We start from the raw sequence: 25767 nt of genomic DNA, 5'->3' as shown, positions 1-25767 counted from the left end.
TAATTGCAAGTTATTCGAAATAATTGGAAATTTCCGTATAAAATGTTAACTTTTTTCCTAGACAATTTATAGCAAAAGGTTTTTTGCTTCAGACTCTAGTTGCTCATGGGACACTCCATGCCGACTTTGGTCCAATTTGAAGAAGTTTTTAACCATACGGAAAAGACCTATTTTTAGAAACACTTATTCGAAATAATCGCAACTCTTCGTTCGAAAATGTAACTTTTTCCAGGGGCAAGCAAAAATTTTTTTTTATATTAGACTCCAGCTGGAGTCTAATACAAAAAAAAAATTTTCTTTTGCTTGCCCCTGCAAAAAGTTACATTTTCGAACGAAAAGTTGCGATTATTTCGAAAAAGTATTTTTGAAAAAGGTTTTTTCCGTATGGTCAAAAACTTCTTCAAATTGGACCAAATTCGGCATGGAGTGTCCCATGATTACCTAGAGTCTAAAGCGAAAAGATTTTTTGGTATAATCTACCTAGGAAAAAAGTTAGTTTTTCATACGGAAATTTGCGAATTTCGCGAGTAACGAGTTTTAAAAATAGGTCTTTTTCATGGGGTCAAGGAGTTGTACCTAAAGTCTAAAGCAAAAATAGTTTTCGGTATAGCTTGCCTAAGAAAAAAGTTGGGTTTTCATACGGAAATTTTGGATTATTTCTAATAAGTAATTTTAATTAATTTTTAAAAATAGGTCTTTTTGATTAGGTCAGAGAGTTGTCCAAAGTGAACCAAACTCGGCATGGAGTCTTCTACGAGTACCTAGAGTCTAAAGCGAAAAGATTTTTTGCTATAGCTTGTCTAGGAAAAAAATTAGTTTTTCATACGGAAATTTGCGAATTTCGCGAATAACGAATTTTAAAAATAGGTCTTTTTCATGGGGTCAAGGAGTGTTCCAAATCAAACCAAACTCGGCATGGAGTGTCCCATGAGTACTTAGAGTCTAAAGCGAAAAAATTTTTTGGTATAGCTTTGCTGAGGAAAAAAGTTGGGTTTTCATACGGAAATTTGCGATTATTTCTAATAAGTAATTTTAAATAATTTTTAAAAATAGTCTTTTTGATTAGGTCTTAGAGTTGTCCAAAGTGAACCAAACTCGGCATGGAGTCTTCTATGAGTACCTAGAGTAAGCTAACCTTTGTCGAAAGATAACCAAAAGCAACTTAGAAGTCCCACTTTTTGTGTGGGTCCAGGTGCAAAAACATTGTGTGTACATTGGAACATTATGTGCAATCGCACATTAACGAGCCTCCTTGTTTAATTCTGGTTTTAATCTATATTATATTTATTTTTATATTTATGACGTTATTATACCTTTATTATTATTTTACTTTGTCTGTTTAGTGTTTCTGTTTTGGAGAGAGCTTTTCGAGCCTAGTTTTTTTTCTAGTGCTCTGCTCAATTCTCCTATAGTTGTTTGTTTGTAACTCCGCCGTAGCCGGTCCCCAGCCCGGTTGAGAGAAGGAGGAGGGAAACACACCCAAAACATACTGGAAAATCTCAAAAAGTTGTTCGTTAGTTCAACTGTAGATTTTTTCCGACAGTATTTAACCTATTTCAGCTCTCGAAACGTCGCTACGTTGATTTATGATTCGAAACGGTAGGATTATGACTCGACAGACCGGGTCATTGTTCCGAAATACCAGATTTATGAATCGAAAGACCGGTTCATTGTTCCGAAATACCAGATTTATGATTCGAAATACAAGATGCATCACTCGAATTATGTGGATTTATGATTTGAAGTACGGGCCGCATGAATCGAATTACGTTGATTTATGATTCGAAACGCTAAGATTATGACTCGACAGACCGGGTCATTGTTCCGAAATACCAGATTTATGAATAGAAAGACCGGGTCATTGTTCTGAAATACAAGATTTATGAATAGAAAGACCGGGTCATTGTTCCGAAATACCAGATATATGATTCGACTTACCGGGTCATTAACTTCTTCCGGGTCCGTGTATTTAACGACCCGGAATGACACCCCCCCCCAGACGACGTTTTGTCGAGTCATATTTCTACCACCTCGCCCCGGGATAGTTTCGAGATTTTCATCACAAAATTTGGAAATTTTTTGTATTATCTATTCAATAAAAATGGAATTTAAATTGATCATTATTATCCCGCTTCATCTAAAAATGAATTTGAACATAGCAGGCTTGAAAATGTGCATATCATATATATGTATATGTGATACACACCATGCAAATTTAACCTGTGTAGTTTTTCTTCAAATGCTAAATTTCGGAGCGCGTGCTTTAAATATTTATGTTAAACTCACCTGTTCAATGTTTAAGCATAGCACAAATATTGATGAACTGCGCAGGTGGAAATTTTTCACTCTTTGTTCACATCTAGACATAAACGATGCGATTTTTCCTACATTTTTCCAAGTTGGAATTTAGGGAATCATTTGAGGAAACAGTTTGGTAACATTTTCCCATTTTTTTGCTAAAACGGTTATTGTTGATTTATTTTTATTCCTGTTTATTTAAATTTGGAACTGAATTCATTAATTCACTATTTTAATGGTTCCGAATTTCTTTGGTGATATAAATTTTTAGAAATACATTTTGTCACAGTTTTTGCTTATTTTTGACATTTCTGTCGTCAATTCCCGGATCAAAGATGACTGTTTTAACATCGCGTTCGTCGTCGGGTGAAAAAACAGACCGAAAAGATTCTAACAGCCGACATGGAATGAAAACAATTGAAGAACATGACGAATCAACGCTTGGTTCCGGGCCAGGTCAAATGTGGAGAGAGCGGGACTCGAACCAACTCCCGCAGGTGTTCCATACTGACTCAGGTGAAATTGTGGTAGGGATTAGCTTGAGCGGGGCTAATAAGGATACGCATGTTCTGGTTGGAGACGTCGATGACGATTACGAGTTTGGAAAAGGGGAGGAGTCAAGGGAGGAGGAGAGGGAAAGAGGCATGCCTTTGCCCAGTTTGGGCTTCAAAGTTGGGTCTAAAAAGGTATCAACTTTGCGGAATATATTTCCAACAAGTCGAAGGGTCGTCACCGCAAATAAACATATAACTAATATATTCAATGTCAATATATATATATATATATATATATATATATATATATATATATATATATATATATATATATATAAATATATATATATAAAATGGCAAGTGAATGAATCAAAACTTATGAAAAAAATATTACCATTACTGCGAACTTTAATCACCATATTGAAAAGGAGACAAAATGGGAAAAGAATCAATTTCTCATGGTTCTAAAAAATTAGAAACAAAAATCAAATAAACAATGTGAATATGTACGAGTTTTAAATTGCTCGACATTGTAAAAGACAACTGTGTTTGTTTTTCAAACTGAATGATCGGAATAAGTAGTTTTATGCCTAAAAAAATTGGGCGGACTTTATTGAGCGGACGCTTCGTCGCAAGAAACCACGATCAATACTAATCTTTCACTCTTTCATACAAAGCAATTACTGAAAATTAAAGCAATTGACCCCGGTCTGTAAACTGAAATTGGACTTGCGTAAACCCTAAAAGAAGAGGTTTTTGGTTTAGGGTGTACCGCAAGGTGGCAAACGAGTGACGTTCGACATACCGGGTGAGAAAGAGGAGACACTTTGGAGGAGAGTCGTGTTCAGACTAATTGTGGCCCTTCTCTGTGCTCTACTGGTTGTCTCTCTCAGCAAATATTCTGTCGAGAAGTACAAAGAGTACAGGTTCGCATCTGAGTACATTGCGGAACACCATAGCAACAAACTTCTTTCGACAAAAGAAAACTTGAACAAAAAAATTAATTCAAAGCAAATTTTCATCAGCTAGAACTATTTGTTACTAGGAAAATATTACTAAAACTATATCAGGGTTGTAATTTTAATCGGGAAATTATCAAGCACAATCGACAATGTGAAGCCGAGTTTTTAAATAGTTTTATCAGACCATAAAAACCGTGCCGTATTGCTTTAAATAAACTATTTTTTAACATTGAGTGGATGCGCCCACCAGTGAACCTCTCCATAGCCATAGCCATTCCTTTTATCCGATGTGGGATGTAATCCGGAAACCACTGGCCAGTTTTTCAAAGCGCGCCGATTAGCACTAATAATTTGGCTTATTTGACCACTTTGTCAAAAATTCGGCTTACTCGCTTGCTTTCACTCTTACTACTACTCATATTGCTTAACGGTTGTAGAAATAGGTTGCGGTCAAGTAAGCCGTTAAACAAGTTAGCCGAACTTTGAAAAAGAGGTTAAATAAGTCCAAAAATTTTAGAAGTACCGCTATTATAGATTGTCCTTGGCGGGTCTGTTCTCGCGCTTCGCAGCTGTTAAGGCTTTGCCACAATAAACGGCGCACAGTTTCAATATGACTTTAAAGCAGAGTCAGAAAATGGTGTTCGAACAAAAGTTCGCTTAATCAGTTGGGGTTTTTTTTATCCACATGCGGCAATTTGCGTTTGATTTATACTTTTTTCATTTTTTTATCGGCTTTTCCTCTAAATTGATTTTCCAATCCTTTCACAGTTTATTCTATATCTATGGTTTGTTTAGTCAATGAATATTGTTGAATTGTTGGTCATGACTTGTCTTTTTTACGACTCGAAGAGGAGTATTGATTTTCTCTCGGTCTTTTTTTTACAGGAAGTAGATTTGTTCACGCGGCATTTTGACCTAAGAGCAAAAGTGAGAAAAGCTGTCTTGGTGAACAGATTTTCGCTAAGCGAGAGAGGTTTTTTGGTCATGCGCTTCGTTTAGTGAATGACTTTTTGACTTTGAAAAGCAGTTTTGACTGAATGGCACATATAGATAACCGTTTTTAGCCGTTTTTTTCGTCTAAGTGGCACAGTTTTTTTGCTTGTAATTTGGTTTTTTGTTGAAATAATTTTTATTTGATGCTATATTGAAATGTAAACGCCGGCAATTGATACCAAAGTGTTTTGCAGAGCCTGAAAATGCGTTTCAATTTCGAAATTGGCACATATGTTTTTATTTTTTAGTTATTTTTTTGGCCTTTTTCTATTAATATCTTCATTTTTGGATCTTTCAGCCGTCTTTTTGTCAAAAATCAGTTAAAATGGCAACTCCTTTTTATAATTCATTTACTCAACGCCTCTTTCCACCTCGATGTAATGTTGTTTTTATAAAATTGTACATATGCTAATCCACTTTTGGTAGTACTTTTTTCCAAATTTTGTCAGTTTTTTGTTTATATTTTGTTTTTAATTACTAGAAATAGTATTTTTATTCAATATAAGGGTTAAGTTCCAAATTTTGTCAAATTTTCGTTTATATTTTGTTTTTAATTACTAGAAATAGTATTTTTATTCAATATAAGCGTTAAATTCTTGAAAATCAGTGAAGATTATTTTCATAAATGCAGTTTCAAATCTTTTTGACCTTTTTATTGCAAAATGTTCCTATCTTTCGTATGTTTGAATTCTGCTTTTCTTAAATTCTGTTCAGGAGGATGGATTTATTTCTCGGATGATTCGTTGTCTTTTCGATGTCTCGAATGCTGAACCATGAAATGTATTCCTTTTTCTTGACTTTATTTGATATTTAAACAAGAAAGTCAAAAAACAAGAAAGTCTTTTTGTTACGGTGTTTCTTACATTGTTTCAATATTCTTCACATTCTAGTTAGTATCATGCTAGCCTTGTCCTGGAACCTACATTTATTTTTGGTATATTGATTTTTTCAGTTGTAAAAAATGGTTGATTTCAGCTGTTTCTTTGATTTTCGTCGTTCTTTGGTTTGCAATTGATTTCATTCAAATATGGCAGTACTGAGAGTTTGATGGCAAGCTTTTTCCAAAATCTTCACTTACGACTATTTACTGCAGCTTCCTTCCGGCCTTGATGCAAATTTAAACGATTTTTTGCCTTTGAATATTCTTCTGCTGCTTATGTCTTTTCTATGATCAATTTTATTTTTGATTTGGTTTGGAATCATGTTGTCTATCATATATACATAAAGTAACAGGTGTGTGTTGTTTTTGTCTGAATCGAAGTGATTAGAAATGTATTTTTAGGTGTTTTCTGATTCTTAAATTTGAGCTTTCTTTTTTGAAAAGATTTAACTTAGTTTCTATGATTATTATCTGCCCTTTGCTTCCGCGATCTTTTTCAGATTAGAATCATGAGTTATTTGAGGGCTAATGATAACTTTGTCAGCTTTTTCAGACTATCAGGTTTTTGACCAAATAAATTATTTTGGATTTTTTAAGGTTACCAAACGCTTTCAATTATATAAAATTTTGCTGCATTTTGTTTCTCTTGTTGACAGTGCTTTAAATTTCATCAATTTTTAGAGCAGACCTGGAGAAGTAGTTAATGGTATAATACAAAAGGTAGTGGCTTCCGCTGCAATTACGGTTTTTTTAGTGAAGTTTTGACGCTTCGAGAGTCGCTTCCCGAATTCTTCCGGCTATGTGTTTTTTTAAGATCTGTTCACACATTTTCATGATTTTTGCATTCAAATTGGAGTGGTGATTTTGGTCACGCCGAAACAGGAAGTGAAGCAAAAAAGCAAGTGGTTTTGCGGCGTGAATTTTTTTCGCTTTAATTTTAAAGTAGAGTGAGAAAACGGTGTTTGAACAAAAATTCGCTTTCTCTCTAGTGGTTTTTTGGTCACATGCGGCAATTTCACTTTGGTTTTTACTGATTTTTCGTTTTTTTTGGATCGGATTTTTTTTCTAAATGGTTTTCCCAATCAATTAATAGTTCATTCCAGGTATCGTTTTTTGTTTGGTCAATGAAAATTCTTTGAATTGTACTTCAGGATTTGTCCTGCTATGTTTTTTATTTCGTAATACCTTTAATTCACGTTTTCTATTTTACACAAGTCAAAATGTTCACGTATGACTCCTAACTTACCTCACACACTGTTTCAACTGAAAAGAATTTTTTCTTCACTCACTGAATTACTTAATGCGTTGAATTTGGTCAGTGTCAAATAAATAAAATCAAAAGAAACGGGATAACCGATAAAACAGTCATTACGTTATAGAGGATTATGTATCAGAGTTCATCAGAGAGAAGGCTAGCTTTGTATTAGGCTAGATTTGTATTCAGCTGAATAGCCTTCAGCTTAGAAATTATATTAGATGTAATTTTGGAATCTAACTCAAATAGGTACATTTCAAATAGGAACATTTAAGTTTTATCAATGTTCATCTCTTCTTTTCTTTTTTAATCCACATGTGCGACAGGCGCGTCAACTTTGGATAATTTCCGGCATTTCACCGACTATGTTTCCATTTGAGCACTGGAATACATTATAAATCAAAAATACTAAGCGCTGCTTGAATTACAAGTGTTAACAATGTATTGTTTTTCAAACATTAAATAACTTTAGGCTTGTTTTTATGTCACCCGGGTTGAATTTTTCCGCCCAAAATGATGTAAGAGTGGGGCTGCAATGGGAGGATTTTTTAGGAAAATGCAGCTCAAAACCCTTACGTCTTTTTGGGCTGCATTGGGCTTCCAAGAGGGGTAAAATGGTGTAAGAGTGAGGGGGTAAAAGACAAATTAACCCCGCACTCTTACATCTTTTTTGGTCTGCCAAGGGGGGTAAAACGATGTAAGAGTAGGGGGGTAATTCGTCTTTTACCCCCTCACTCTTACACCATTTTACCCCTCTTGGAAGCCCAATGCAGCCCAAAGAGACGTAAGAGTTTTGAGCTGCATTTTCCTAAAAAATCCTCCCATTGCAGCCCCACTCTTACGTCATTTTACCCCCCTTGGCAGCCCAACTCTTACATCATTTTAACCCCCTGGCAGCCCAACTCTTACATCATTTAGCCCCCTCAATCTTTTAGCCCTCATACCTGAAGACTGCCAGTCTTGAACCCACAACCTCTGTACCCTCAGCTGCGTCGCCTTATCCTCCAGACCATCGATGCTTGTCCAACTCTGACGGTCTATATATACAAATAATAATTGTTAGAATTGCCCCATCACAACAAATTACCCCCTCACTCTTACACAATTGTACCCCCCTTGGCAGCCCAATTCTTACCTCATTTTATCCCTCTGGACAAATTACCCCCTCACTCTTACACCATTTTACCCCCTTTGCAGCCCAACACTTACCTCATTTTACCCACTCCGGAAAAATTACCCCCTCACTCTTACACCATTTTACTTTTTTAGTTCCCTAAAAGTCCGCCCATTGCAGCTCATTGCAGCCCACTCTTATATGGCGATTTCAGTCAGGGGGTAATTCCTGAAAACTCCTCCCATTGCAGCCCATTGCAGCCCACTCTTACATGGCAATTTCAGTCAGGGGGGTAATTCCTTAAAAGTCCTCCCATTGCCATCCACTCTTACATGGCAATTTCAGTCAGGGGGTAATTCCTGAAAACTCCTCCCATTGCAGCCCATTGCAGCCCACTCTTACATGACAATTTCAGTCATGGAGGGTAGTTCCCTAAAAGTCCTCCCATTGCAGCTCATTGCAGCCCACTCTTGTATGGCAATTTCAGTCAGGGGGTAATTCCTGAAAACTCCTCCCGTTGCAGCCCATTGCAGCCCACTGTTGCATGGCAATTTCAGTCAGGGGGGTAATTCCTTAAAAGTCCTCCCATTGCAGCCCATTGCAGCCCACTCTTACATGGCAATTTCAGTCAGGGGGTGTAATTCCTTAAAAGTCTTCCCATTGCAGACCATTGCAGCCAACTCTTACACGACAATTTCAGTCATTGAGGGTAATTCCTGAAAAGTCCTCCCATTGCAGCCCATTGCAGCCCACTCTTACATGACAATTTCAGTCATGGGGGTAATTCCTGAAAACTCCTCCCATTGCAGCCCATTGCAGCCCACTCTTACATGGCAATTTCAGTCAGGGGTAATTTCTGAAAACTCCTCCCATTGCAGCCCATTGCAGCCTACTCTTACATGGCAATTTCAGTCAGGTGGGGGGGGGGGGGTAATTCCTGAAAAGTCCTCCCGTTGCAGCCCATTGCAGCCCACTCTTACATGGCAATTTCAGTCAGGTGGGGTGGGGGGGGGTAATTCCTTAAAAGTCCTCCCATTGCAGCCCATTGCAGCTCACTCTTACATGGCAATTTCAGTCAGGGGGTAATTCCTGAAAACTCCTCCCATTGCAGCCCATTGCAGCCCACTCTTATATGGCAATTTCAGTCAGGGGGTAATTCCTGAAAACTCCTCCCATTGCAGCCCATTGCAGCCCACTCTTACATGGCAATTTCAGTCAGGGGGGTAATTCCTTAAAACTCCTCCCATTGCAGCCCACTCTTACATGGCAATTTCAGTCAGGGGGTAATTCCTGAAAACTCCTCCCATTGCAGCCCATTGCAGCCCACTCTTACATGACAATTTCAGTCATGGAGGGTAGTTCCCTAAAAGTCCTCCCATTGCAGCTCATTGCAGCCCACTCTTATATGGCAATTTCAGTCAGGGGGTAATTCCTGAAAACTCCTCCCATTGCAGCCCATTGCAGCCCACTCTTACATGGCAATTTCAGTCAGGGGGGTAATTCCTTAAAAGTCCTCCCATTGCAGCCCACTCTTACATGGCAATTTCAGTCAGGGGGTAATTCCTGAAAACTCCTCCCATTGCAGCCCATTGCAGCCCACTCTTACATGACAATTTCAGTCATGGAGGGTAGTTCCCTAAAAGTCCTCCCATTGCAGCTCATTGCAGCCCACTCTTATATGGCAATTTCAGTCAAGGGGTAATTCCTGAAAACTCCTCCCATTGCAGCCCATTGCAGCTCACTCTTGCATGGCAATTTCAGTCAGGGGGTAATTCCTTAAAAGTCCTCCCATTGCAGCCCATTGCAGCCCACTCTTACATGGCAATTTCAGTCAGGGGGTGTAATTCCTTAAAAGTCTTCCCATTGCAGCCCATTGCAGCCCACTCTTACACGACAATTCCAGTCATTGAGGGTAATTCCTGAAAAGTCCTCCCATTGCAGCCCATTGCAGCCCACTCTTACATGGCAATTTCAGTCAGGGGGTGTAATTCCTTAAAAGTCCTCCCATTGCAGCCCATTGCAGCCCACTCTTACACGACAATTTCAGTCATTGAGGGTGATTCCTGAAAAGTCCTCCCATTGCAGCCCATTGCAGCCCACTCTTACATGGCAATTTCAGTCAGGGGGTGTAATTCCTTAAAAGTCTTCCCATTGCAGCCCATTGCAGCCCACTCTTACACGACAATTTCAGTCAGGTGGGGTGGGGGGGGGGGGGGGTAATTCCTTAAAAGTCCTCCCATTGCAGCCCATTGCAGCTCACTCTTACATGGCATTTTCAGTCAGGGGGTAATTCCTGAAAACTCCTCCCATTGCAGCTCATTGCAGCCCACTCTTATATGGCAATTTCAGTCAGGGGGTAATTCCTGAAAACTCCTCCCATTGCAGCCCATTGCAGCCCACTCTTACATGGCAATTTCAGTCAGGGGGGTAATTCCTTAAAAGTCCTCCCATTGCAGCCCACTCTTACATGGCAATTTCAGTCAGGGGGTAATTCCTGAAAACTCCTCCCATTGCAGCCCATTGCAGCCCACTCTTACATGACAATTTCAGTCATGGAGGGTAGTTCCCTAAAAGTCCTCCCATTGCAGCTCATTGCAGCCCACTCTTATATGGCAATTTCAGTCAGGGGGTAATTCCTGAAAACTCCTCCCATTGCAGCCCATTGCAGCTCACTCTTGCATGGCAATTTCAGTCAGGGGGTAATTCCTTAAAAGTCCTCCCATTGCAGCCCATTGCAGCCCACTCTTACATGGCAATTTCAGTCAGGGGGTGTAATTCCTTAAAAGTCTTCCCATTGCAGCCCATTGCAGCCCACTCTTACATGACAATTTCAGTCATGGAGGGTAGTTCCCTAAAAGTCCTCCCATTGCAGCTCATTGCAGCCCACTCTTATATGGCAATTTCAGTCAAGGGGTAATTCCTGAAAACTCCTCCCATTGCAGCCCATTGCAGCTCACTCTTGCATGGCAATTTCAGTCAGGGGGGTAATTCCTTAAAAGTCCTCCCATTGCAGCCCATTGCAGCCCACTCTTACATGGCAATTTCAGTCAGGGGGTGTAATTCCTTAAAAGTCTTCCCATTGCAGCCCATTGCAGCCCACTCTTACACGACAATTCCAGTCATTGAGGGTAATTCCTGAAAAGTCCTCCCATTGCAGCCCATTGCAGCCCACTCTTACATGGCAATTTCAGTCAGGGGGTGTAATTCCTTAAAAGTCCTCCCATTGCAGCCCATTGCAGCCCACTCTTACACGACAATTTCAGTCATTGAGGGTGATTCCTGAAAAGTCCTCCCATTGCAGCCCATTGCAGCCCACTCTTACATGGCAATTTCAGTCAGGGGGTGTAATTCCTTAAAAGTCTTCCCATTGCAGCCCATTGCAGCCCACTCTTACACGACAATTTCAGTCAGGTGGGGTGGGGGGGGGGGTAATTCCTTAAAAGTCCTCCCATTGCAGCCCATTGCAGCTCACTCTTACATGGCATTTTCAGTCAGGGGGTAATTCCTGAAAACTCCTCCCATTGCAGCTCATTGCAGCCCACTCTTATATGGCAATTTCAGTCAGGGGGTAATTCCTGAAAACTCCTCCCATTGCAGCCCATTGCAGCCCACTCTTACATGGCAATTTCAGTCAGGGGGGTAATTCCTTAAAAGTCCTCCCATTGCAGCCCACTCTTACATGGCAATTTCAGTCAGGGGGTAATTCCTGAAAACTCCTCCCATTGCAGCCCATTGCAGCCCACTCTTACATGACAATTTCAGTCATGGAGGGTAGTTCCCTAAAAGTCCTCCCATTGCAGCTCATTGCAGCCCACTCTTATATGGCAATTTCAGTCAGGGGGTAATTCCTGAAAACTCCTCCCATTGCAGCCCATTGCAGCTCACTCTTGCATGGCAATTTCAGTCAGGGGGTAATTCCTTAAAAGTCCTCCCATTGCAGCCCATTGCAGCCCACTCTTACATGGCAATTTCAGTCAGGGGGTGTAATTCCTTAAAAGTCTTCCCATTGCAGCCCATTGCAGCCCACTCTTACATGACAATTTCAGTCATGGAGGGTAGTTCCCTAAAAGTCCTCCCATTGCAGCTCATTGCAGCCCACTCTTATATGGCAATTTCAGTCAGGGGGTAATTCCTGAAAACTCCTCCCATTGCAGCCCATTGCAGCCCACTCTTACATGGCAATTTCAGTCAGGGGGGTAATTCCTTAAAAGTCCTCCCATTGCAGCCCACTCTTACATGGCAATTTCAGTCAGGGGGTAATTCCTGAAAACTCCTCCCATTGCAGCCCATTGCAGCCCACTCTTACATGACAATTTCAGTCATGGAGGGTAGTTCCCTAAAAGTCCTCCCATTGCAGCTCATTGCAGCCCACTCTTATATGGCAATTTCAGTCAGGGGGTAATTCCTGAAAACTCCTCCCATTGCAGCCCATTGCAGCTCACTCTTGCATGGCAATTTCAGTCAGGGGGTAATTCCTTAAAAGTCCTCCCATTGCAGCCCATTGCAGCCCACTCTTACATGGCAATTTCAGTCAGGGGGTGTAATTCCTTAAAAGTCTTCCCATTGCAGCCCATTGCAGCCCACTCTTACATGACAATTTCAGTCATGGAGGGTAGTTCCTGAAAAGTCCTCCCATTGCAGCCCATTGCAGCCCACTCTTACATGGCAATTTCAGTCAGGGGGTGTAATTCCTTAAAAGTCCTCCCATTGCAGCCCATTGCAGCCCACTCTTACACGACAATTTCAGTCATTGAGGGTGATTCCTGAAAAGTCCTCCCATTGCAGCCCATTGCAGCCCACTCTTACATGGCAATTTCAGTCAGGGGGTGTAATTCCTTAAAAGTCTTCCCATTGCAGCCCATTGCAGCCCACTCTTACACGACAATTTCAGTCAGGTGGGGTGGGGGGGGGGGGTAATTCCTTAAAAGTCCTCCCATTGCAGCCCATTGCAGCTCACTCTTACATGGCATTTTCAGTCAGGGGGTAATTCCTGAAAACTCCTCCCATTGCAGCTCATTGCAGCCCACTCTTATATGGCAATTTCAGTCAGGGGGTAATTCCTGAAAACTCCTCCCATTGCAGCCCATTGCAGCCCACTCTTACATGGCAATTTCAGTCAGGGGGGTAATTCCTTAAAAGTCCTCCCATTGCAGCCCACTCTTACATGGCAATTTCAGTCAGGGGGTGTAATTCCTTAAAAGTCCTCCCATTGCAGCCCATTGCAGCCCACTCTTACACGACAATTTCAGTCATTGAGGGTGATTCCTGAAAAGTCCTCCCATTGCAGCCCATTGCAGCCCACTCTTACATGGCAATTTCAGTCAGGGGGTGTAATTCCTTAAAAGTCTTCCCATTGCAGCCCATTGCAGCCCACTCTTACACGACAATTTCAGTCAGGTGGGGTGGGGGGGGGGGTAATTCCTTAAAAGTCCTCCCATTGCAGCCCATTGCAGCTCACTCTTACATGGCATTTTCAGTCAGGGGGTAATTCCTGAAAACTCCTCCCATTGCAGCTCATTGCAGCCCACTCTTATATGGCAATTTCAGTCAGGGGGTAATTCCTGAAAACTCCTCCCATTGCAGCCCATTGCAGCCCACTCTTACATGGCAATTTCAGTCAGGGGGGTAATTCCTTAAAAGTCCTCCCATTGCAGCCCACTCTTACATGGCAATTTCAGTCAGGGGGTAATTCCTGAAAACTCCTCCCATTGCAGCCCATTGCAGCCCACTCTTACATGACAATTTCAGTCATGGAGGGTAGTTCCCTAAAAGTCCTCCCATTGCAGCTCATTGCAGCCCACTCTTATATGGCAATTTCAGTCAGGGGGTAATTCCTGAAAACTCCTCCCATTGCAGCCCATTGCAGCCCACTCTTACATGACAATTTCAGTCATGGAGGGTAGTTCCCTAAAAGTCCTCCCATTGCAGCTCATTGCAGCCCACTCTTATATGGCAATTTCAGTCAGGGGGTAATTCCTGAAAACTCCTCCCATTGCAGCCCATTGCAGCTCACTCTTGCATGGCAATTTCAGTCAGGGGGTAATTCCTTAAAAGTCCTCCCATTGCAGCCCATTGCAGCCCACTCTTACATGGCAATTTCAGTCAGGGGGTGTAATTCCTTAAAAGTCTTCCCATTGCAGCCCATTGCAGCCCACTCTTACATGACAATTTCAGTCATGGAGGGTAGTTCCCTAAAAGTCCTCCCATTGCAGCTCATTGCAGCCCACTCTTATATGGCAATTTCAGTCAAGGGGTAATTCCTGAAAACTCCTCCCATTGCAGCCCATTGCAGCTCACTCTTGCATGGCAATTTCAGTCAGGGGGGTAATTCCTTAAAAGTCCTCCCATTGCAGCCCATTGCAGCCCACTCTTACATGGCAATTTCAGTCAGGGGGTGTAATTCCTTAAAAGTCTTCCCATTGCAGCCCATTGCAGCCCACTCTTACACGACAATTCCAGTCATTGAGGGTAATTCCTGAAAAGTCCTCCCATTGCAGCCCATTGCAGCCCACTCTTACATGGCAATTTCAGTCAGGGGGTGTAATTCCTTAAAAGTCCTCCCATTGCAGCCCATTGCAGCCCACTCTTACACGACAATTTCAGTCATTGAGGGTGATTCCTGAAAAGTCCTCCCATTGCAGCCCATTGCAGCCCACTCTTACATGGCAATTTCAGTCAGGGGGTGTAATTCCTTAAAAGTCTTCCCATTGCAGCCCATTGCAGCCCACTCTTACACAACAATTTCAGTCAGGTGGGGTGGGGGGGGGGGTAATTCCTTAAAAGTCCTCCCATTGCAGCCCATTGCAGCTCACTCTTACATGGCATTTTCAGTCAGGGGGTAATTCCTGAAAACTCCTCCCATTGCAGCTCATTGCAGCCCACTCTTATATGGCAATTTCAGTCAGGGGGTAATTCCTGAAAACTCCTCCCATTGCAGCCCATTGCAGCCCACTCTTACATGGCAATTTCAGTCAGGGGGGTAATTCCTTAAAAGTCCTCCCATTGCAGCCCACTCTTACATGGCAATTTCAGTCAGGGGGTAATTCCTGAAAACTCCTCCCATTGCAGCCCATTGCAGCCCACTCTTACATGACAATTTCAGTCATGGAGGGTAGTTCCCTAAAAGTCCTCCCATTGCAGCTCATTGCAGCCCACTCTTATATGGCAATTTCAGTCAGGGGGTAATTCCTGAAAACTCCTCCCATTGCAGCCCATTGCAGCTCACTCTTGCATGGCAATTTCAGTCAGGGGGTAATTCCTTAAAAGTCCTCCCATTGCAGCCCATTGCAGCCCACTCTTACATGGCAATTTCAGTCAGGGGGTGTAATTCCTTAAAAGTCTTCCCATTGCAGCCCATTGCAGCCCACTCTTACATGACAATTTCAGTCATGGAGGGTAGTTCCCTAAAAGTCCTCCCATTGCAGCTCATTGCAGCCCACTCTTATATGGCAATTTCAGTCAAGGGGTAATTCCTGAAAACTCCTCCCATTGCAGCCCATTGCAGCTCACTCTTGCATGGCAATTTCAGTCAGGGGGGTAATTCCTTAAAAGTCCTCCCATTGCAGCCCATTGCAGCCCACTCTTACATGGCAATTTCAGTCAGGGGGTGTAATTCCTTAAAAGTCTTCCCATTGCAGCCCATTGCAGCCCACTCTTACACGACAATTCCAGTCATTGAGGGTAATTCCTGAAAAGTCCTCCCATTGCAGCCCATTGCAGCCCACTCTTACATGGCAATTTCAGTCAGGGGGTGTAATTCCTTAAAAGTCCTCCCATTGCAGCCCATTGCAGCCCACTCTTACACGACAATTTCAGTCATTGAGGGTGATTCCTGAAAAGTCCTCCCATTGCAGCCCATTGCAGCCCACTCTTACATGGCAATTTCAGTCAGGGGGTGTAATTCCTTAAAAGTCTTCCCATTGCAGCCCATTGCAGCCCACTCTTACACGACAATTTCAGTCAGGTGGGGTGGGGGGGGGTAATTCCTTAAAAGTCCTCCCATTGCAGCCCATTGCAGCTCACTCTTACATGGCATTTTCAGTCAGGGGGTAATTCCTGAAAACTCCTCCCATTGCAGCTCATTGCAGCCCACTCTTATATGGCAATTTCAGTCAGGGGGTAATTCCTGAAAACTCCTCCCATTGCAGCCCATTGCAGCCCACTCTTACATGGCAATTTCAGTCAGGGGGGTAATTCCTTAAAAGTCCTCCCATTGCAGCCCACTCTTACATGGCAATTTCAGTCAGGGGGTAATTCCTGAAAACTCCTCCCATTGCAGCCCATTGCAGCCCACTCTTACATGACAATTTCAGTCATGGAGGGTAGTTCCCTAAAAGTCCTCCCATTGCAGCTCATTGCAGCCCACTCTTATATGGCAATTTCAGTCAGGGGGTAATTCCTGAAAACTCCTCCCATTGCAGCCCATTGCAGCCCACTCTTACATGACAATTTCAGTCATGGAGGGTAGTTCCCTAAAAGTCCTCCCATTGCAGCTCATTGCAGCCCACTCTTATATGGCAATTTCAGTCAGGGGGTAATTCCTGAAAACTCCTCCCATTGCAGCCCATTGCAGCTCACTCTTGCATGGCAATTTCAGTCAGGGGGTAATTCCTTAAAAGTCCTCCCATTGCAGCCCATTGCAGCCCACTCTTACATGGCAATTTCAGTCAGGGGGTGTAATTCCTTAAAAGTCTTCCCATTGCAGCCCATTGCAGCCCACTCTTACATGACAATTTCAGTCATGGAGGGTAGTTCCCTAAAAGTCCTCCCATTGCAGCTCATTGCAGCCCACTCTTATATGGCAATTTCAGTCAAGGGGTAATTCCTGAAAACTCCTCCCATTGCAGCCCATTGCAGCTCACTCTTGCATGGCAATTTCAGTCAGGGGGGTAATTCCTTAAAAGTCCTCCCATTGCAGCCCATTGCAGCCCACTCTTACATGGCAATTTCAGTCAGGGGGTGTAATTCCTTAAAAGTCTTCCCATTGCAGCCCATTGCAGCCCACTCTTACACGACAATTCCAGTCATTGAGGGTAATTCCTGAAAAGTCCTCCCATTGCAGCCCATTGCAGCCCACTCTTACATGGCAATTTCAGTCAGGGGGTGTAATTCCTTAAAAGTCCTCCCATTGCAGCCCATTGCAGCCCACTCTTACACGACAATTTCAGTCATTGAGGGTGATTCCTGAAAAGTCCTCCCATTGCAGCCCATTGCAGCCCACTCTTACATGGCAATTTCAGTCAGGGGGTGTAATTCCTTAAAAGTCTTCCCATTGCAGCCCATTGCAGCCCACTCTTACACGACAATTTCAGTCAGGTGGGGTGGGGGGGGGGTAATTCCTTAAAAGTCCTCCCATTGCAGCCCATTGCAGCTCACTCTTACATGGCATTTTCAGTCAGGGGGTAATTCCTGAAAACTCCTCCCATTGCAGCTCATTGCAGCCCACTCTTATATGGCAATTTCAGTCAGGGGGTAATTCCTGAAAACTCCTCCCATTGCAGCCCATTGCAGCCCACTCTTACATGGCAATTTCAGTCAGGGGGGTAATTCCTTAAAAGTCCTCCCATTGCAGCCCACTCTTACATGGCAATTTCAGTCAGGGGGTAATTCCTGAAAACTCCTCCCATTGCAGCCCATTGCAGCCCACTCTTACATGACAATTTCAGTCATGGAGGGTAGTTCCCTAAAAGTCCTCCCATTGCAGCTCATTGCAGCCCACTCTTATATGGCAATTTCAGTCAGGGGGTAATTCCTGAAAACTCCTCCCATTGCAGCCCATTGCAGCTCACTCTTGCATGGCAATTTCAGTCAGGGGGTAATTCCTTAAAAGTCCTCCCATTGCAGCCCATTGCAGCCCACTCTTACATGGCAATTTCAGTCAGGGGGTGTAATTCCTTAAAAGTCTTCCCATTGCAGCCCATTGCAGCCCACTCTTACATGACAATTTCAGTCATGGAGGGTAGTTCCCTAAAAGTCCTCCCATTGCAGCTCATTGCAGCCCACTCTTATATGGCAATTTCAGTCAAGGGGTAATTCCTGAAAACTCCTCCCATTGCAGCCCATTGCAGCTCACTCTTGCATGGCAATTTCAGTCAGGGGGGTAATTCCTTAAAAGTCCTCCCATTGCAGCCCATTGCAGCCCACTCTTACATGGCAATTTCAGTCAGGGGGTGTAATTCCTTAAAAGTCTTCCCATTGCAGCCCATTGCAGCCCACTCTTACACGACAATTCCAGTCATTGAGGGTAATTCCTGAAAAGTCCTCCCATTGCAGCCCATTGCAGCCCACTCTTACATGGCAATTTCAGTCAGGGGGTGTAATTCCTTAAAAGTCCTCCCATTGCAGCCCATTGCAGCCCACTCTTACACGACAATTTCAGTCATTGAGGGTGATTCCTGAAAAGTCCTCCCATTGCAGCCCATTGCAGCCCACTCTTACATGGCAATTTCAGTCAGGGGGTGTAATTCCTTAAAAGTCTTCCCATTGCAGCCCATTGCAGCCCACTCTTACACGACAATTTCAGTCAGGTGGGGTGGGGGGGGGGTAATTCCTTAAAAGTCCTCCCATTGCAGCCCATTGCAGCTCACTCTTACATGGCATTTTCAGTCAGGGGGTAATTCCTGAAAACTCCTCCCATTGCAGCTCATTGCAGCCCACTCTTATATGGCAATTTCAGTCAGGGGGTAATTCCTGAAAACTCCTCCCATTGCAGCCCATTGCAGCCCACTCTTACATGGCAATTTCAGTCAGGGGGGTAATTCCTTAAAAGTCCTCCCATTGCAGCCCACTCTTACATGGCAATTTCAGTCAGGGGGCAATTCCTGAAAACTCCTCCCATTGCAGCCCATTGCAGCCCACTCTTACATGACAATTTCAGTCATGGAGGGTAGTTCCCTAAAAGTCCTCCCATTGCAGCTCATTGCAGCCCACTCTTATATGGCAATTTCAGTCAGGGGGTAATTCCTGAAAACTCCTCCCATTGCAGCCCATTGCAGCTCACTCTTGCATGGCAATTTCAGTCAGGGGGTAATTCCTTAAAAGTCCTCCCATTGCAGCCCATTGCAGCCCACTCTTACATGGCAATTTCAGTCAGGGGGTGTAATTCCTTAAAAGTCTTCCCATTGCAGCCCATTGCAGCCCACTCTTACATGACAATTTCAGTCATGGAGGGTAGTTCCCTAAAAGTCCTCCCATTGCAGCTCATTGCAGCCCACTCTTATATGGCAATTTCAGTCAAGGGGTAATTCCTGAAAACTCCTCCCATTGCAGCCCATTGCAGCTCACTCTTGCATGGCAATTTCAGTCAGGGGGGTAATTCCTTAAAAGTCCTCCCATTGCAGCCCATTGCAGCCCACTCTTACATGGCAATTTCAGTCAGGGGGTGTAATTCCTTAAAAGTCTTCCCATTGCAGCCCATTGCAGCCCACTCTTACACGACAATTCCAGTCATTGAGGGTAATTCCTGAAAAGTCCTCCCATTGCAGCCCATTGCAGCCCACTCTTACATGGCAATTTCAGTCAGGGGGTGTAATTCCTTAAAAGTCCTCCCATTGCAGCCCATTGCAGCCCACTCTTACACGACAATTTCAGTCATTGAGGGTGATTCCTGAAAAGTCCTCCCATTGCAGCCCATTGCAGCCCACTCTTACATGGCAATTTCAGTCAGGGGGTGTAATTCCTTAAAAGTCTTCCCATTGCAGCCCATTGCAGCCCACTCTTACACGACAATTTCAGTCAGGTGGGGTGGGGGGGGGTAATTCCTTAAAAGTCCTCCCATTGCAGCCCATTGCAGCTCACTCTTACATGGCATTTTCAGTCAGGGGGTAATTCCTGAAAACTCCTCCCATTGCAGCTCATTGCAGCCCACTCTTATATGGCAATTTCAGTCAGGGGGTAATTCCTGAAAACTCCTCCCATTGCAGCCCATTGCAGCCCACTCTTACATGGCAATTTCAGTCAGGGGGGTAATTCCTTAAAAGTCCTCCCATTGCAGCCCACTCTTACATGGCAATTTCAGTCAGGGGGTAATTCATGAAAACTCCTCCCATTGCAGCCCATTGCAGCCCACTCTTACATGACAATTTCAGTCATGGAGGGTAGTTCCCTAAAAGTCCTCCCATTGCAGCTCATTGCAGCCCACTCTTATATGGCAATTTCAGTCAGGGGGTAATTCCTGAAAACTCCTCCCATTGCAGCCCATTGCAGCTCACTCTTGCATGGCAATTTCAGTCAGGGGGTAATTCCTTAAAAGTCCTCCCATTGCAGCCCATTGCAGCCCACTCTTACATGGCAATTTCAGTCAGGGGGTGTAATTCCTTAAAAGTCTTCCCATTGCAGCCCATTGCAGCCCACTCTTACATGACAATTTCAGTCATGGAGGGTAGTTCCCTAAAAGTCCTCCCATTGCAGCTCATTGCAGCCCACTCTTATATGGCAATTTCAGTCAGGGGGTAATTCCTGAAAACTCCTCCCATTGCAGCCCATTGCAGCCCACTCTTACATGGCAATTTCAGTCAGGGGGGTAATTCCTTAAAAGTCCTCCCATTGCAGCCCACTCTTACATGGCAATTTCAGTCAGGGGGTAATTCCTGAAAACTCCTCCCATTGCAGCCCATTGCAGCCCACTCTTACATGACAATTTCAGTCATGGAGGGTAGTTCCCTAAAAGTCCTCCCATTGCAGCTCATTGCAGCCCACTCTTATATGGCAATTTCAGTCAGGGGGTAATTCCTGAAAACTCCTCCCATTGCAGCCCATTGCAGCTCACTCTTGCATGGCAATTTCAGTCAGGGGGTAATTCCTTAAAAGTCCTCCCATTGCAGCCCATTGCAGCCCACTCTTACATGGCAATTTCAGTCAGGGGGTGTAATTCCTTAAAAGTCTTCCCATTGCAGCCCATTGCAGCCCACTCTTACATGACAATTTCAGTCATGGAGGGTAGTTCCCTAAAAGTCCTCCCATTGCAGCTCATTGCAGCCCACTCTTATATGGCAATTTCAGTCAAGGGGTAATTCCTGAAAACTCCTCCCATTGCAGCCCATTGCAGCTCACTCTTGCATGGCAATTTCAGTCAGGGGGGTAATTCCTTAAAAGTCCTCCCATTGCAGCCCATTGCAGCCCACTCTTACATGGCAATTTCAGTCAGGGGGTGTAATTCCTTAAAAGTCTTCCCATTGCAGCCCATTGCAGCCCACTCTTACACGACAATTCCAGTCATTGAGGGTAATTCCTGAAAAGTCCTCCCATTGCAGCCCATTGCAGCCCACTCTTACATGGCAATTTCAGTCAGGGGGTGTAATTCCTTAAAAGTCCTCCCATTGCAGCCCATTGCAGCCCACTCTTACACGACAATTTCAGTCATTGAGGGTGATTCCTGAAAAGTCCTCCCATTGCAGCCCATTGCAGCCCACTCTTACATGGCAATTTCAGTCAGGGGGTGTAATTCCTTAAAAGTCTTCCCATTGCAGCCCATTGCAGCCCACTCTTACACGACAATTTCAGTCAGGTGGGGTGGGGGGGGGGGGTAATTCCTTAAAAGTCCTCCCATTGCAGCCCATTGCAGCTCACTCTTACATGGCATTTTCAGTCAGGGGGTAATTCCTGAAAACTCCTCCCATTGCAGCTCATTGCAGCCCACTCTTATATGGCAATTTCAGTCAGGGGGTAATTCCTGAAAACTCCTCCCATTGCAGCCCATTGCAGCCCACTCTTACATGGCAATTTCAGTCAGGGGGGTAATTCCTTAAAAATCCTCCCATTGCAGCCCACTCTTACATGGCAATTTCAGTCAGGGGGTAATTCCTGAAAACTCCTCCCATTGCAGCCCATTGCAGCCCACTCTTACATGACAATTTCAGTCATGGAGGGTAGTTCCCTAAAAGTCCTCCCATTGCAGCTCATTGCAGCCCACTCTTATATGGCAATTTCAGTCAGGGGGTAATTCCTGAAAACTCCTCCCATTGCAGCCCATTGCAGCCCACTCTTGCATGGCAATTTCAGTCAGGGGGGTAATTCCTTAAAAGTCCTCCCATTGCAGCCCATTGCAGCCCACTCTTACATGGCAATTTCAGTCAGGGGGTGTAATTCCTTAAAAGTCTTCCCATTGCAGCCCATTGCAGCCCACTCTTACATGACAATTTCAGTCATGGAGGGTAGTTCCCTAAAAGTCCTCCCATTGCAGCTCATTGCAGCCCACTCTTATATGGCAATTTCAGTCAGGGGGTAATTCCTGAAAACTCCTCCCATTGCAGCCCATTGCAGCTCACTCTTGCATGGCAATTTCAGTCAGGGGGGTAATTCCTTAAAAGTCCTCCCATTGCAGCCCATTGCAGCCCACTCTTACATGGCAATTTCAGTCAGGGGGTGTAATTCCTTAAAAGTCTTCCCATTGCAGCCCATTGCAGCCCACTCTTACACGACAATTCCAGTCATTGAGGGTAATTCCTGAAAAGTCCTCCCATTGCAGCCCATTGCAGCCCACTCTTACATGGCAATTTCAGTCAGGGGGTGTAATTCCTTAAAAGTCTTCCCATTGCAGCCCATTGCAGCCCACTCTTACACGACAATTTCAGTCATTGAGGGTGATTCCTGAAAAGTCCTCCCATTGCAGCCCATTGCAGCCCACTCTTACATGGCAATTTCAGTCAGGGGGTGTAATTCCTTAAAAGTCTTCCCATTGCAGCCCATTGCAGCCCACTCTTACACGACAATTTCAGTCATTGAGGGTAATTCCTGAAAAGTCCTCCCATTGCAGCCCATTGCAGCCCACTCTTACATGGCAATTTCATTCAGGGGGTAATTTCTGAAAACTCCTCCCATTGCAGCCCATTGCAGCCCACTCTTACATGGCAATTTCAGTCAGGTGGGGGGGGGGGGGTAATTCCTGAAAAGTCCTCCCGTTGCAGCCCATTGCAGCCCACTCTTACATGGCAATTTCAGTCAGGTGGGGGGGGGGGGTAATTCCTTAAAAGTCCTCCCATTGCAGCCCATTGCAGCTCACTCTTACATGGCAATTTCAGTCAGGGGGGGGGGGGTAATTCCTTAAAAGTCCTCCCATTGCAGCCCAACTCTTACATCATTTTACCCCCTCTGAACAAATTACCCCCACACTCTTACATCAATTTACCCCCCAAAGACAAATTACCCCCCCATTCTTACATCAAAATGGGAAGATTTTAGGGAGGACATTCGACCCGGGCAGTTTACTTTCACCTCGGCTTACTTTGCGTTCACCTAAGATGTTGAGCTGTTCAACCGAGGACGGGAAACAATTGCGGACATGCGAACATGCAACAGCCCTGACGATTTTTTTGGCCATTATAAAAGTGCAAAAAAATCTATTATAGATGGCCGTAATCTACAAAATAATGAGAAAAAGTAGGAAAATTAACATTTTCTTTTCAGATGGCAGAAACAGTTGGACAGTGATCGGCCGGACAATTATGATGCACGAGATAGTCATATCCCGGGTGAAGTTTTGATTGACGACGGACCTCAACCTCAACATTCTGGAACCAGGCAACCAATTGACGCCGACACTCTTGAGGGAAGTCCTGCTATCAGGGTTCGAATCGAGGGTTCCGGAGGGGGTCGGAATCGAGGACTTGACGAGGTTGAGGGGTCTGGGGAGATGGAACTGGATGATGAGGATGAGGTGTGGCTTCGTGTAGGAGATCGTCGATGGAGATTGGACAGTGGTGACAAACACAAGAATTACTCAATTCTGACAGACTTGATCACCAACTTCACAGGTAAGGCTGTATATTTAAAAATAATTAACCGCGCGTCAAGGTGTGAGGGGATATAAGCAAACAATTTTGTAAGAATTGCGCTCATTGTGGGGAAATTTTGTAAGAAATCTGCTTAATGTGCTGAATATCTAGTTCTATGTGCTAAAGGTCCTCATAAAATCAATTTCAGCACTTTTCAACGCAGTTCCTACAAAAACTCTTGAAATTTTTCTCCAAAATCTCACAGAAATTGAACACTTCGAAACTTTTAATTGAGTGCATTCAGCGCTTTTTGCACAGATCTTACATAAACTAAGTACAAGCCATTTGTTAGTTAAATACTTGAAAAAAATGTAAAACTCAAGAATGAATATTTCCATAGTTTTTGAACAATTCCTACATAATTAGAGCACTTAAAAAAACTGTCAAATTTCAGTCTGTTCAACAGATATTCTTTTTATACGGGAAGCGCTCAAATTGTAGAAATTACATTAGAGAGTATTTGCGTATTTTTTTTGCAAAAATGGAAATACAATGAAAAATCCTCCTGTTTTTGAAAGACTCAAGAAAACTTTCAAATTGCGAAACAATTTCAATAATAGCAGGAAAATAGCAAATAAAATTTGGTTCCCCGGGATGAATCATAAAAAATTTATTCATGATTCCATATTATAGGTGTAAAACACACTATCGGAATTTTTATTCATCGAATGTAACTATTTTAAATTCAACAAGTATAAAGCATCTGTCTCACGTAACGTCAAGGCAATTGTATGTTGACATCGAGAAGGCGAAAAAGCACATCTAAATGGCCCGGCAAATGTAGCTATATTTGCTAGCGGGTATTTTGTCTGGGCCGATTTTCGGCTCAGATTGGTCACTGCTACGTTTTCGAAACATAAAAATATTAAGCCTAAAAAGAGCGCAATAGATTCATTATATTAGTAGGCTCAACGAAAATTATGTTAAACGAACTTTTTCCGAGCTTTCTATGCCAAATAGAACGTATTTTGTGTCTATTTAATCTTTTTGTAAGGCTTACATGGTTAAGAAATTATGACGTAATACTTTCTCGCTGGATAGATTTAAATAGCGCATTGCTCATTTAGTTTACTCAGTAACATCCTCCGGCCCGGAAGAAAATGTTGGGAAGATCGGTACAAATTTAACGAGTGGGCGGACGAGCGATCCGGACGACGTGCGTAAGACGGCTGAGCGGGGGAAGCTGTCGGAGCCGTAACGGAGTTCTTCAATCCGAGCAGTTGAATAGTAACCCCTAGGGTTGCTTTGTTCCACGATCCAAACTAATTCACCAACCTTGAATTGATGCTCGGCAGGCGTCTGCCACTTAATTCTACGGTTAAGCGCAGGTACGTACTCCTTAAGCCAACGTGCTCAAATTGCATTGGCGTAGGACTGTGCATGGGCGTACTGTTTACGATGATCGAACTCGTCGACGCCAACGATAGACGGAATTCCGGTTGCTTGGTTACCGAGTAGAAAATGGTTAGGAGTTATTGCGCCTAGGTCGGACGGGTCGGCGCTTACGGGCGTTAAGGGACGTGAGTTTAGTGCGTATTCGACCAGACAAAAAATAGTGTTCAACACCTCATCTGTGAGGCGACGCGTACCGAGGATAGTGTACAGTACTCTTTTAAAACTACGAACTAACCTCTCCCAGATGCCACCTTGGTGTGGCGCACTGGGTGGATTGAACCTCCACTTAATGCCCTTATGTGCAAGTTTGGCGGCAATATTAGGCGTATTCCACTTTTCCACACATTTACGGAGCTCTTTCTCCGCTCCGATGAAGTTCGTACCATTATCCGACCAAATCATAGCAGGAGTTCCCCAACGCGAGACGAACCGCTCCACTCCCATTACACAAGAACTAGTGTCCATGGACGAGACAACTTCAACATGGACAACACGAGAAGTGAGACAAGTGAAGAGAAATCCCCACCTCATCTCAGTAGTCCGACGAACTGTGGCGTAGAATGGGCCGAAGTAATCAACCCCAGTGTTGGTAAAGGGAGGAGACTG

The 25767-nt window shown here is 43.7% G+C and overlaps 2 protein-coding genes across 3 annotated transcripts in view; one reads left to right on the top strand and one right to left on the bottom strand.

Moving 5' to 3' along the window:
- LOC142354506 (chromobox protein homolog 3-like) overlaps positions 1-25767 on the bottom strand; it is a 572284-nt gene that overhangs the window by 162720 nt on the left and 383797 nt on the right. The window lies entirely within an intron of this gene.
- LOC142353945 (uncharacterized) overlaps positions 2326-25767 on the top strand; it is a 64330-nt gene continuing 40888 nt past the window's right edge. The window contains exons 1-3 of the mRNA XM_075406179.1: positions 2326-2984; positions 3558-3718; positions 23399-23745. Of these exons, the coding sequence (XP_075262294.1) occupies positions 2634-2984; positions 3558-3718; positions 23399-23745 (859 nt within the window). The 5' untranslated portion in view covers positions 2326-2633. The remainder of the gene's footprint in view (positions 2985-3557; positions 3719-23398; positions 23746-25767) is intronic.

Source organism: Convolutriloba macropyga, chromosome 15 (genome assembly GCF_964194025.1).
Source record: "Convolutriloba macropyga chromosome 15, txConMacr16.3, whole genome shotgun sequence".
NCBI classification, from domain to species: Eukaryota; Metazoa; Xenacoelomorpha; order Acoela; family Convolutidae; genus Convolutriloba; species Convolutriloba macropyga.
Note: the sequence above shows the minus strand (reverse complement) of the source record. Positions and strands in the feature narration are given on the sequence as shown.